The 13,472-nt window shown below is 39.9% G+C and overlaps 1 protein-coding gene across 1 annotated transcript; it reads right to left on the bottom strand.

Annotated features, from left to right (window-relative positions):
* Positions 1–795: 795 nt before the first annotated feature.
* On the bottom strand, positions 796–5,178 carry LOC115815342 (glutathione hydrolase 7-like). The gene is made up of 15 exons (XM_030778300.1): positions 5,172–5,178; positions 4,703–4,869; positions 4,475–4,626; positions 4,208–4,325; positions 4,055–4,122; positions 3,804–3,877; positions 3,518–3,711; positions 3,197–3,284; positions 2,880–3,007; positions 2,671–2,741; positions 2,307–2,477; positions 2,110–2,227; positions 1,623–1,760; positions 1,229–1,328; positions 796–965 (listed from the first exon to the last, which is right to left on the bottom strand). The coding sequence occupies exons 1-15, from the start codon at positions 5,176–5,178 to the stop codon at positions 796–798; spliced, it is 1,764 nt and encodes a 587-aa protein (XP_030634160.1).
* Between the last annotated feature and the right edge of the window lie 8,294 nt (positions 5,179–13,472).

Genomic DNA, 13,472 nt, shown 5'->3' with positions numbered 1-13,472 from the left:
ATCAAGAGCAAGGAACTGATATGTTTTGACTCAGTAGTCACTTTCTAAGAATGATTGGCAGTTCTATCTGGAGGTGAAGTTCATGTGTTTACCAGGTGAACCTGACATACCAGGATAAGTGTATTTACCCTAACCTATGTGCTCAGCATCATGTGACAGTCATTAACTCATGTGGAGATGAAGATTACAACCTTAACAAAAAAATCAAATCTTCTGGACCATCATAGAACTGTTGTTACATTAGCGTGCTAAACCAGCATTTGTGGTATTCCAACTGTCTTTCTTTTTCTACTAATGTATCAGAGGAAATAATCAGCAAAAACGTCACAGCAAATTAAAAAAAAAAAAAAAAAAGTCAAGTGACCTGCCATGGCAGCAGAGCTATTTGATTGATGACTATCAGCCATTGACGTGGTTTTGGGAGGTTTAAGAAGCAGGTTGTAATAAGTTCAGAGCAGACACAGAGCTTCCTTAACACATCAACCTGACCACTTTTAATGGTCAGCATTCTCTTTCACCATCTGTTCTCGCACAAGTGTTCTGGCTGAGAGATCAAAGCACGGTGAAGACTTTGATGTTATTATTTAATCAATGACATCAAATCAGAGACATTTTCATATACGAGTTCAACAGATTTTATTCAAAATTCTTGTGCATTTAAAAAAAAACAAAACAGGCATTTTTCCAGAATACTATGTGTTTCACTACATATCAGGCATAATGTTGCATTATACAGAGTACTGGGAAAGACAATCAAATACATTAACTGAGAGACAGTTGTCATATCCTATGATATTATGCTTCTGAAGTCATTAAGGCTGAAGCCTCTTTATCTCGTGGATCTGTTATGCCTCTGACAATGTCATTTATCCTCTCCGCTCCATGCACCACAGACAGTGCTGCCACCCTCTGAACTCTGTGATTCTTCAGCTGCAGTGCTTTTTCATCCCGCTCAAGAAATTCAGCTGAAGAGCAAAGCGATACATGTCGATGCAGACCACACAAATTGGAGAAGAGTTTGCCATTTATATAGCTTGTTCATAACAATCTCATCTCTTATCCTAGTCTCATCTTTGCATAAAAATGCAGGTATGAATGGTAGGTAAGATAAGTGCTGCCACTCTGAAAAGCTTTTGCAAAAATATAATGGTGTTGGTCACAGTTACATAACGACTGTGACTCAAGTTCAGTAAACGTGGGGGGAAATAAAAGAAAGAAAAAAGCTCACTGTCCACAAGAAGAGTTTTGGTCTTTGGTTGGGGATGAAGCCTCCCTGAGGCAACGCTGTCACTTAAATTTTTGTGGAATGATAAGACGTTGACCAACACCTGAAACAAAACACAAGGCCTTTCAGTGAAAAACAGATACATGCTGTAGATACATGCTGTACTATAAGACATTGTATGTTGTATAAAATATCTCAATTTATGTGAAAGCATCCTGTCTAATAGAAATTTGATTTAGCTATTTTGAAATGAAACAATATACACATATTGAAACGATAAACACATATTAATGATTTTATACATTTTAGGCAGCAATGATTCAGAATGAAAAACCGTATAACCAAATAGTGAAATAACCCCCCCCCCCCCCCCCAAAAAAAAAACCCTCTGACTGGCCTGGGTGATTCCACTGATGCTGTAGTCACCATTAGAGGAACTAAGGGCCACATAAGTCCCACATTTCCCCCACAAAGGCCTCACTACAGTGGGAGTAAGAAAGGACATGGGTCTTTTTCCTGGCTGGATCTGGTTTCGCTACAAAGCAAGCCAAGGTGAAACACACTTAAGATGGGTAACTCCCATTAGGTTGTATTATGATTGACATATTCACCATTTCATGATAGTCATTAATAAGTTCACTGTTTCACATCAGATCATAAAACTGAAAATGACTGCATTTGTATGTGCTTGGAATTCAAGGCTCTAGCGTGATATATCATAGAAGTGATATATTTGATATAAGTTTTTTCATTATTTGTTTTTTGCCCATATGAAAACAGAGCAGTTTGATCTATAATACACGTGATGACCTGAATGACACACATTAACTGAGAGATGTACACATAGAAGTGCAAATTTGCTTTGACAAACCATTTGCTCTTACTGAATTGAAATGATTCATGTCCTTAGTCTTATCTGGCCATGAAAAGTCTAGGATCTGGCTGTTTAAGAGAACTCCACAACTGGTTAGGATTTTACTTCCAAATGGCCTATTCAGAGTACTGCAGTACAAAAACAAAACAAAATGGTTACAGAATATATTAATATTTTAAGCTCATAGTACTGACATCGGGACAATACCTTACAGCTGACACAATGAGATCATCCTGACCCATGACGATGACTTGACTAGCGTCAGCTCCACTCTTTAGGCTGGAGAAATGTTTATAGTGCTTGGCTGGGTAGGCCTGAGAATCACTGATCATCTTAGACAGAGCAGCAGCTTGTGACTTACTTGAGAAAGCGAGCACAAAACAGCACAAAACTTGCGTAAAATTGCTCGGCAAAGTTTGTAATGAAGCAATCTTGAATGAAATATTCCTAAAAACTGAACAAACAGTCATTAATACAAGGGAATGTAGTTTAAATCCAGAATAAGATCTGAAATAGTTCTGAATTATCTCAACAATTCACATTAGGTATCTCATGATTGTTGCCAGAGTCAGAGTCAGATACTGCAGAGTCATACCTAGGGTCTCCTAATCCACTCCCCATGCCCAATGCTGCTCTCAGAGACTCAAGGACAAACACAACACTTTTAACTTCATGAACAGACATGGCACAGCACACATATCGTGATCTAACCTTACTATTGTAGCATATCAAACAAAAGAAAGCTTTTTCATTTTCAATGGAGAATATCATCAGTGATACCTCAACAATCCAGTGATATGTATTCTTTCTCTGGTCTCTTGCTGTGAGATTTAGGGCCTCTACAACGTTGAGAGCTGAGATTAGGGCTGCTCCACCATAGGGAGGAGGGGAAGTCAAAAGCAGCTGCCCTGGAAAGGGCAGAAAAGACGACACCTTTTTAAACTTTTCAAAGTTATTTCTGGGGTCTGTATCTGTATGATTTCAAAATTCAGTAATGTCTAATACTTGCAAGAGTCACACTGTTTACACAAAATATACCAAACCTCCATTTGGAAAGATAGTGTTGTGCATAGTTCTATAGCAAGATGAGGACTCACCCTGGTAGATACTCTCCAAAGGTTGCCTGATTATAGCAGTGTAGTTGTTCAGATCTTGCTCAGTAAGAACTCCACCTCTAGCTTGTATCTGCACCAGGAAAACATTGTAAAAATAGAAAGTTCTGTCACCAAATCCCTCGAGTCACCATTAGCTGCCTCTTTATATTACTTTTATTTAAAATAATGAATGATTACCCCACAGATAACCATGTAATGTGACATTAAATCCATAACATGGGAAAAGCATAAAAAAAATTAAATCTGCACAACCATATGAAGGCATCATTCTTTACATCCATGATTACTTTGGGAGGAAAGTACCTCAGATGCTATATCCTGTGAGATATGCCCATGGTAGAATTCTGACACCCCATACTCTGCAACCCTGTCCAAAAGAGTGGCGAGAGCATGCTGTCTCAGAACAATACCAGGCAGGACGGCCTGTCCATCTGGCAAGAGCACATTCCTAAAGTGTTCTGATACATACTGATCTCTCACTGTGGACAAAGCCTCTGCTGTAGGGTGAAACAGTGATTGATTTTTAGTTTTAAGACGCAATCCAAATTCTCGTTAGTTTTAGTCAAAACAAAAACCAGAAAATACCTACACAGACTATGAGAAACCCTAAATCCCTCTCTCGCAACTGCAGCAGCCCTGGAGACCACATTCTTCCACTGCAATCTGAGGAGCAATGTCAAATACAAGTCAACACACAAATTGAAGTTCAGTAATACTTAGTGAGGTAGACACACAAGTTAAATGACAAAATGGAATCATTAATTTCACTAGTAATTATCAAATGGTAAGACTACAACATTATATAGTAACTTTTTTAGAGGTTGAACTAGAAGAACTCACCTTCCATATAGTTCATGGGCTTGGTGTAACCCGCTAAGCATGCCAGGTACAGCCACTAGCAGGCCTGGCTAAAGGAGGACAACACCATACAATCCACTAAATTTCAGTAGACATCCCTAGTATCAAGCTTTTGTCCACCTCACAGTTCATTACCTTTAAGTGCAGATCCTGCTGCAACATCTCAGCAGTGAGTGCAGAGGGTGCTGTTTCTCGAAAATCAACAATCCTGCTTTGATTTTTTTGCACATCATGGACCAAGATCATGCCACCTCTGTGAAAATAGTAGTTGCCCTGTAAAGCTAGAACAACTAGACCACCAAAAAGTCCTCCAGTCCACCAGGGTCTTTAATACATTGTTAGTAAAGAAGGACAACTTATAAATGTTAAACAACATCCAAAATGGCATTCTTGGATACTAACCCTCCCAGGCCAGATCTATGGGGGTGAACTATGCCTGAACACAGGACAGCTGCAATTGCACTATCTATGCTTGAGCCTTGATCCTCCAACACCTTACGCCCCAACAATGTGCAAATCTTGCTGTCTGTGACTACCACACCACTGTGGTAAACCTAAGACACAATTAATTAAATCAATAAAGTTGTCTATTTTTGACATACAGATAAAGGGTATTGTGTGTACACATGCCTGTGGTGGTCCAATACATATGTGCAAAACAAGAGCAATGGTGATCCCCAGTGTAAAGGTGAGACAGACAGCAAGAACAGCACTGAATCCCTCATCCCAGTAAGGTTTCCCGAGCCCTCCTGCCATATTGTCAGTCATCATTTCCTTTGAGGAGGGCAAGGCAATACCTGCAAAGGCAAACCAAGCAGGGGTCAGCTTCGCAAGGGAAATGGCAAATTTAACAGATGGGTCTGTGCCTAGGTTGTGAGCAAGCTAAATAAATAAACTTTAGTCTGTAACATGGCAACTGCATCATTGTGTGTATGTGTGTGTGTGTTTGTGTTTGTAACCATGCAGAATTTTACATTGCTTCAATCAACCAGGCCTGGCCACAGAGGCATTTTACAATACATTTCATAAGCAAATCATGAATATCAACCACAGAACATGGCTGCTCTGGACAGAGAAGGTGATGGCACAGAGCTGTTACCCGACATATCTTCGGAAAAAATGTTGCCCTTTTCTTGATATCCAGAAAGGGTATTCTTTGCCGAATCGACACCCTTGGTTACTTGGAAGCTTCTGTAATGCGATGGAACACAACTTACAAGCTTTCTTTCGTTGCACTTTTCTAACTCAGCCCTCGGCTGACTTCGCAAAGACCCGTCCATGTGTCTGTTACAAACCGAAATTGGGAGGAGGTTAACTCAGACTGAAATCCTAATATAGACTACTGTTTACCTTTACATGCATCATTATTTTGTGTACAATTCTACAATTAGCCGTGAATACGAACTCAATGATATTTATTAAAGGCGAGGAAAGAAATTTTAGAGGACCCGTTTTCAGAACGTTAAGTAAGCGAGTCCGCATCAGGATAATTGTTGGTTCAGGCTTCACGATACCGAAAACGATAGCGAGGGATATGTGCTGGGGATGAGGGGTATAACGCCATTCTGCCAACCCCCAAAACAAAGGCCCCCTTTTTGGAAAAAACAACGACTCCCTCCAGAAGACTGGCTGCCCATAAAAGCAAAAGATGTGAATGTGTCTAAATTTAGTGTTACCAATATGTGGGTCCGTTGGTGCCTCCAAAAAGAACTATAGGCTACTTTTTATGTAGCCTACAGCAGGTAACATACACCGGTAGCGCGTAGCAGCACTTGGCAGATGGTCCGCATATAGCGCGATAATAGGCGCCCTCAGGTCGTGACGTTATCGTCAGCACCTCCAGTGTGAATCAGGGAGTGGAAATAATGTTCCTGTTTCTGCTGTACACTGAACGTGTGTGACTAAATGAAAATGAACTACAGAGCACCATGGCCTTATGTAGTCCCTAGCAGCACCCACTTACCTCTCTATGCTGCTTTGTTTGCGCCCGTTCGTTGTCCCACTCGAGGGGAGAAACTTATACCTGCCCAGATGTTACTTTTACATCACAGCAATATTTTACAGTACTTTATAAATATTGTCATACTATCCGGATTTAGTCCCCTCCCCCCCAAAATGCTCAGGCCGTTTTTCCTTTTACAAAACCTTTATTTGTGATGGACCAGAAATAGGGGTTCAGCAGGGAAGAAACAAAGAAACAGATACATGAAAGGCACATAGGAGTGAATTTGCCTACTTGGAGGAGTATGTCACACACTCAATTCTCACCTTTACGACAAAGCTGTATGAAAAGCAGCCTTGAGTGCACTTCCATGCTCATATTATCCATAGTTATTACAACAGCTGATTCTCAATTCCAACAGTTGTTCTCGAGCCAGGATACTCAGATCACAACAGCATTGCTAGCTGTGCAGGGATGACAAAGACTGTGCGTGTTCAGCCTTGGGGACTCAGCCCTGTCAGAGCACAAAATGGCTGATTCTGTAGATTTACAGAATAACAAAAGGATGATTTTTCTCTTTTTTGACCTGGATCTAAGAGTGGACCACAAAGAAATGTGGAAGACAAACTCATCAAGTATTTAGGGAAGTCTAACAAAAGCCTCCATTCATTGGATGACTTTCTCACTGTATAGTGTAATGCAGTTTGCGAGACATGGATATCCTCTGTTTAGTTTAGTCAGTCTAGTTCAGCAATGCAGCAATGGAAAACTTAAATTTAAAAATTCCTTTAATGTTTGATTTTGATAAGCATGGGTTTGATTATTTTTGCTTATTTCAACCCATATAAAATGTTTAATTGTACACTATGTCAGCTGTGTAAATTTGTTGTACTTTTGATACAGTTTTTCCCCTTATGATCTGACTTGATTCAGGCTAAATCAGCCTGGAGTGATAACGGCACAGAATAGAGATGGTTTACACAACTTGAGTGCTATACTATACACAGGGTAATTAACAAATTCACTATCCAGAAAGGCATTACGTCAAGGAAGCTGCCAACCAATAATGCAAAGGAACAAGCAGAAATGCAGTATAAATAACTTGAAGATGTACTCTGAATATCTGAATTCTAAATCTGTGTAAGTTACTGTTTTTGAGTACTGTGGCTGAATACATTACTGGTTATGTTTGACAGTGTACTTTTTCAATGTATTTTGTCCAGTCATGACAAATGCTTGATTATTAATCTTTAAAACTCAGTCTCTAGTGTGTGGAGCATAAATGGACTGAAAAACAGTCAGGTAGATTTCTAAAATGCTAATGAAAGTTCTAAATGAATTTCATGAATGCTGTTTTGCCACTGTCAAAACCCGCAGAACACATACTGATGACATAACTATTTTACCATTCTCTTTGTACTATTGTTTTATTTAAAAAAATGTTTGCGAATACACAATCAAAGACAAGGCTATCAGTATCATTTCTTTAAAAAAAAAAAAAAGCTACAGTTATTCTTTTTGGATGCACTTAATCAGCTGCCATACTTGACTTTTTTTTCCGCAAGAATGTTTGACGTGGTCATTGGAATGGATAGAGGGAAGCTCAAAATTAAAAAGTCAAAGTGAAAACATTGTACAAGATATCACTGAGTCAAGATTTTATTTCAAGTAATGGAACAAAATCTATTGACCCATGATCAACAATGGTGTGTATGAGTGACAGTGAGGTGGTGTGTGTGAGTGTGAAAACAAACTGAGTGCCTGTAACCCCAACAGTAATTGCCTGCTGTGAATGTTTTGACTTGATCTCTCTCTCTCTCTCAGCGACTTAGGTTGCGATGGCCAGGCTGGTGGATGAGATTGGGGCATTTGCGGGCGGTATGATGGGGTACCCGCTGTTGAACATAGTTTCGTCTCCGAATACAACGGCGTCCGAGCAGGTGACGGTCAGCTCGGGCCTGAGCGTGTTGCACCCTGGACAGCTGGGTGACTTTGGCCAGGGCTCCTGTTTGAAAGAGCAGCCCATGGTACACCTGACCAGGTGTGCTGCTTCTTGCCACAGGAACCTCTGGTCCTGATGTGCTGTGCAAATATGAGCACACAAACACATATGCTCACATATCACTGTTTGAGGAAAAACACATTATGAAATATAGCTCTGAACTTCTTCACATTCCCTTACCTGGAATCACTGATCAGGGTGGATGCACTATTTTCAGTGCTCAGCTGACTTGTATGTGGCCTACAAGCAGATGTGAATGGAGTTTCTGAGCTGTGTTCAGAGCAAGTTTCTCCCTCTGCAGAGAAAGAGCTTAAATGAGATGAAGAACAGTGCTAACGTGGACATGAGAGAGGTGCCTCTGTGCTAAATTTTCTCAGCTTATTTTGCAGATGGGAGGTAGACCCAGTCAAAAGAAGAGATTAGTTCATCAAGTTTAAAACAGGGGTCATACTGGCTGAATGATTTGTTGACATCCTTTACTGTTCATTACAAACTTAACTGCATAAAATCTTTGAGTCCTTACTAAAAATGTGACATAAGAACCCTCACCGGGCCAGCTAACAAAGAGCCAGTCGTCCTCATCCATTTCTAGGGGTCCATCTTTTGAAAGAACATCTTCGTTGGAAGTTTCATCGTTTTTTCCAAAAAACAGATTTGTAAGTCGCTGGAACATGAGTGAATTCTGTTTTTTTTTTCCTTGGTTTGGTTATTCGAAGCTTGGGTCTTTATATGTGTTCCCTCCTCTCCTCTGGCTGTGTCTCCAATGAGGCAGGTGGTTTGTCTAGGGCAGAAATGTCTCCCGCAGTGTCCTGAGTCAACCTCCTGGATAGTAAAAAACCCCCCAAAAAAACGCTGTTACTAAAATTGACAGGAACATATAATATTTGGCACAATTAATTAAGAAAAGAGCCATAAAAAATACCATAAAATATACAGTGCTTGAATACACACCCTTGTAGAATTCTCAAATTTCCATCAAGGTGAAATTGTGGTTCAAAGTAGACAATTTTCACAATTTAATACAACAGGTCTTTCTTTGTCATTCTTTGACATCCCTTGACCTCTTACTTTGGACCTAACAAATCATACTGTGGCCATCTTTGCATAAAATTCCTCCGATGCCTAACGTGTAATGCTGGTAAATAATATAAAACAATCCTACTTTATTTGCCTACATGTAACTTCAAATAAATTCAAATAAGCTGATGGCTCTTACGTCCCTATGTCGGCAGTACATTGAACGGAATGTCTATGAGGATTTGACATTCAAAAAAATCTGGGATGCTACTGTACTTTGACGTCACCGTAGGTCCCGCCCCAACCCAGTGCCTGGGTGTTTTGAGAACCAGTTAGAAACAGATGATTCAAACCATAACACACAATGACCAAATGTCCAGAGGATTTCATTATTCATAACACATCGCAACGCTACTAGATTATACAATGAATAATCAAAATATTTCGTCATCAGGATGGATGGATGGATAGATAGATACATACATACATAAATACTTTATTCAGTGTATGTGTTTACGTATTGGACTACGACTTCCAGGCAAATAGCATGTAAGCGCAAACCTTTATAGTCTGATCGGCTGAAAACTGCCTATAGAACAGAACATCCTTTCGTAACCTAATGAAACCTCTCCAGTAGGCTACAGTACACACAATACATAATTATGATGCACGAAATATTTGTGGACGGCTTAACTGGAAACAAAACATGAATTTGAAAAGCACATTATTAAATTTGAAATTCAAAAAACACAACTGTGTGAGTAAGACTGCCACCTTACAGTATCACTATCGACTACAACCTATATGAGTTTAAACGTTTGGAGAAGCAAATGAATGAATCTTACCAGACTCTGTGGAGCAGGTTAAGTTTGATCTGAGGGCTAACCCAGTAATCGCTCCAAAAGAAAAAAAGGAAGAAAACACTGGTAATTTTTCAACCTGTTCAGAAATATACGCGAGGAAGCAGCTTGTTTTAATTCACATTTGTATACTCCTTTCAATATATGTTCAAATTGGGCCACTACATAACAGTCTACAATAAACAGCTGATTGTGGTATCAGAACCGTTTACAGTCCACCCACTAGCTCGGCTTGTCCAATAGCAATCGTACACAAACTAAGAGGAGGAGCTCCCGTTTAATGAGCGTGTTGTTCTTTTAAATTTCTTACCGGGCCCGTAACAGTCTGGGTAGCTTAAACGTATGAAGAGAAAAAAGGAAGAAATCGAACAGTATCAGTTTAATTTCAAGAGCACTATTTCTAAATCGATATGTCTCGCTGATATCCAGCTCGAGCAGGCACAGAACAGGAGTGACAGTTGGTATTCTTAAACGTAAACATGGCATTGAAAAGCAGAAAATGTTTAACTTTTACAAATGCTGAAAGTAAAAGTACTTACTCCCGTACCCAGACTGCAGACAACTAGCAGAAAGTGTTTTGTTAGCTGAGCAGAAACAGTGGTATTGAAATTGATCAGTGCAGTAACGAAGGCTATCTAATGTTCCATCCTATACGCCAGTCATTGTTACGTGAACCGAAATGCAACTCTTCAGAGATGATCCAGAAAAGAACTGGTCATTCCATAAGATCACGAATGCTTGACTCGGAAACACCAAAAATCAAACTTTTATTTCTTATGATGGTACAGGTTCTACAGGATTTTGAAATACTGTAATCATTACAACATTCAATCTCTCTAGTGATAGTGTACTGTTACTCGTCTAACCTACCTGAATCTGTCTAGACTGGTCTTTGTAGTGACCATTCACAGTGGGACCCGGTTTGAATGTTGCATTACAGTCGTCTGCCAATGAGTGATCAGAATTTGGACTGTCATGGAGTCCCTCAAGAAATTCTAACTACATTTGGAACCATTCACTGCACAGATGAATGTTTCAGCTTACAGGGAAATGTCACTGTAATAGATCACCGTAAGGTAATGATAAATGAATTACTTTTAAAGGTAACTCATATAAAATATAAGGGGCGAATGAAAAGTTACAAATGGGTAAAGTCAGAGGCGGGGTTGGTATTCACATCTCTTTGTATGATCTCTTTTGTAAGATGTAGTACAAACTGATAATCATTCTAACACGGATTATGATTGAAATCGTACGCCTCTGATCAACTGACCGGTCTTTAATCACATTTGACCTCTTAAAGGGCAGTAATGGAGCCCATGCGTGTTTCAATTTCAAAAGAATTTTTTCTCATTGTTTGTTCCTCTTTAGGCCCACTCTCTCTATAGTGCCTACCAGAACATTTTGCTGTCTTGCTAACAGATCCCTTACAAGGGCAAAAAACCTGCAGCTCTGTGTCCTTGGCAAAGCTCAGAACAGGTGGCAGTATAACCAGTGGCCAGGGGAATAAACACAGCATAAAACCCTCACAGTGTGCTTTCAGTCTAAAGAGGTGAACAACCATAGTAAGCCACTGAGAAATGTGCTGGATGAGTTCAAATAACTCCCTGTTGTTTCATTTTGGCTTCAACATAAGATATGAATTTCTACACAGAGAGGGAGAGTAAAGTAAAGTCTCTGTGATTGCACAAACACACTGTGAACAGTGAATTTGTCTCCGCATTTAACCCATCCAACACACCAGTAGTGAACACACAACAGACGCAGGAGCATTCCTCTGCGCCCAGGGAGCATTAGGGTTAAGTGCCTTGCTCAGGGGCACACAGCCTGTGGATGTTGGGCCTGGGAATCGAACCGGCAACCCTCCGATCACAAGCCAGGTTCTCCAACCTTTAGACCAGGGCTGCCCGTAATAATGTGCTTGTGCATGGAATCAAACCCCCAGTCTACCAATACTAGACGGAGGTGTTATCCACTGTGCCATCCAACCAAGAGAGAAACAAAGAGAGGGATAGATGGAAAGATGGGTGGATGGATTGCAAAGTCCCCTATGGGACTTTGGGCCTGCATATTGTATAGACTGAAAATGACCACCTTGAGTTTTTTACAACAACAGCGGAGGGGCTTTGTTCTGCGAATCTATGAGCCAATGTACCGATGGAATTAAAGCATTGTGCTATCTAGCCCCATGTCAGCGTAAGACAAAGTTTACAAAGGTGCATGGGGAGAAGTCTTCAACAAACATCAAGAAGGCATGTCTGGGTGCTCGATGAAGAGCAGTACCTGTGACTCATGGGAGCCCATTAACTGCAGGATAAAAGCAAGAGTCTGGGGCAGGGACCCAGATTGCCCCTGCACAGAGCACAGCCATACCTGAAACCCCTTGCACTGGTCTAATCGCCCCCGGACCTTTAACAAGTATGCATGTAACCTGGTTCTACTGAATAAAATGTCCGCTACAGGGCTGAAATAGTTACCTGGTGCATGTCTTTTTCCCACCCTGTTACACCTCACTATTGGTGTTACGTTCCACTTATAATTGAATTAATCACTTTAATTTTCTCTGGGCATTTCCGTTCTCATATCCCGAGACTGGTGGCTGTTTATGTTAAGTTCCTGCCACTATATGCCTGGTGTCTCCCCTTCTCTGATTTCTTCATCTTGTTTTCCAGATGCCATGGTTTCATCCCTTTAATATTTACGTTTTATATTCACAGGAAGTATGTTCAAACACCTGCTTATCTTAATTTCACAACTAAAATACTAAGATTGAACTATGACAAATATTGAATCATTTAATGAGTAAATCCTGAAATGTGCACCTAACATCTGAAGTTCTTATATTTCTTTTTATGTAGACAATGTTTAAATAGTACCACATAAATTTAATATACATAGTGCAAATACATACAAGATAAGTCATAGTTATGTGTTTATATATTTATTTTTAGAAAACAAAATCACAGAGAAAATATTTTTGAGTAGTATGTTTCTTCTCAAAAGTTGCAATAGTTTCCCATACAAGGAATAAAATTGTAAATAAGTAAGCACATAAATAAATAAATAATGTTTCCATTGTCATTCTAAGTTCATTTCAGTCTTGCAGAATTGTGGCGAAAGAAACATAAAACCCATTTGTTATCCATTATCATGGGGAAAGCCCAATAAGTCCTGGAGGGAGAGAAATTGCAGCTGACCTTCAAAATAAGTGATTGTTGCAAAAATAAATATCCCAAATACACCACTTACCACCATTAGGCCATCAATGTGTTTAAAACCACAGCAACATTGTTTTATGTGCTTGACTTAACCATCCTTATACACAGTGAGACAGCTTTGGGAGGCAAAGAATATTTAAAGACCACAGCAATTCATAAAATGTGACTTAATCTTATGGGATATGGGATATGAAGCCAAATATTCAGTGAGTTGCAACAGTGTGTACTGAGCAATTTCTACAGAGAATTGAGAAGAGAGTTGTACAGAGTGTACAATCAACAAACAGAGATTTTAAGGGCCTACCAAAATGGTGAGAGATTTGGACCCCCCCCCCCCCCCCCCCAAATATTTCCTGTAACG

The sequence above is a fragment of the Chanos chanos genome, chromosome 6 (genome assembly GCF_902362185.1).
Source record: "Chanos chanos chromosome 6, fChaCha1.1, whole genome shotgun sequence".
Lineage (NCBI taxonomy): Eukaryota > Metazoa > Chordata > Actinopteri > Gonorynchiformes > Chanidae > Chanos > Chanos chanos.
This window is presented reverse-complemented; position numbering and strand designations above follow the sequence as displayed.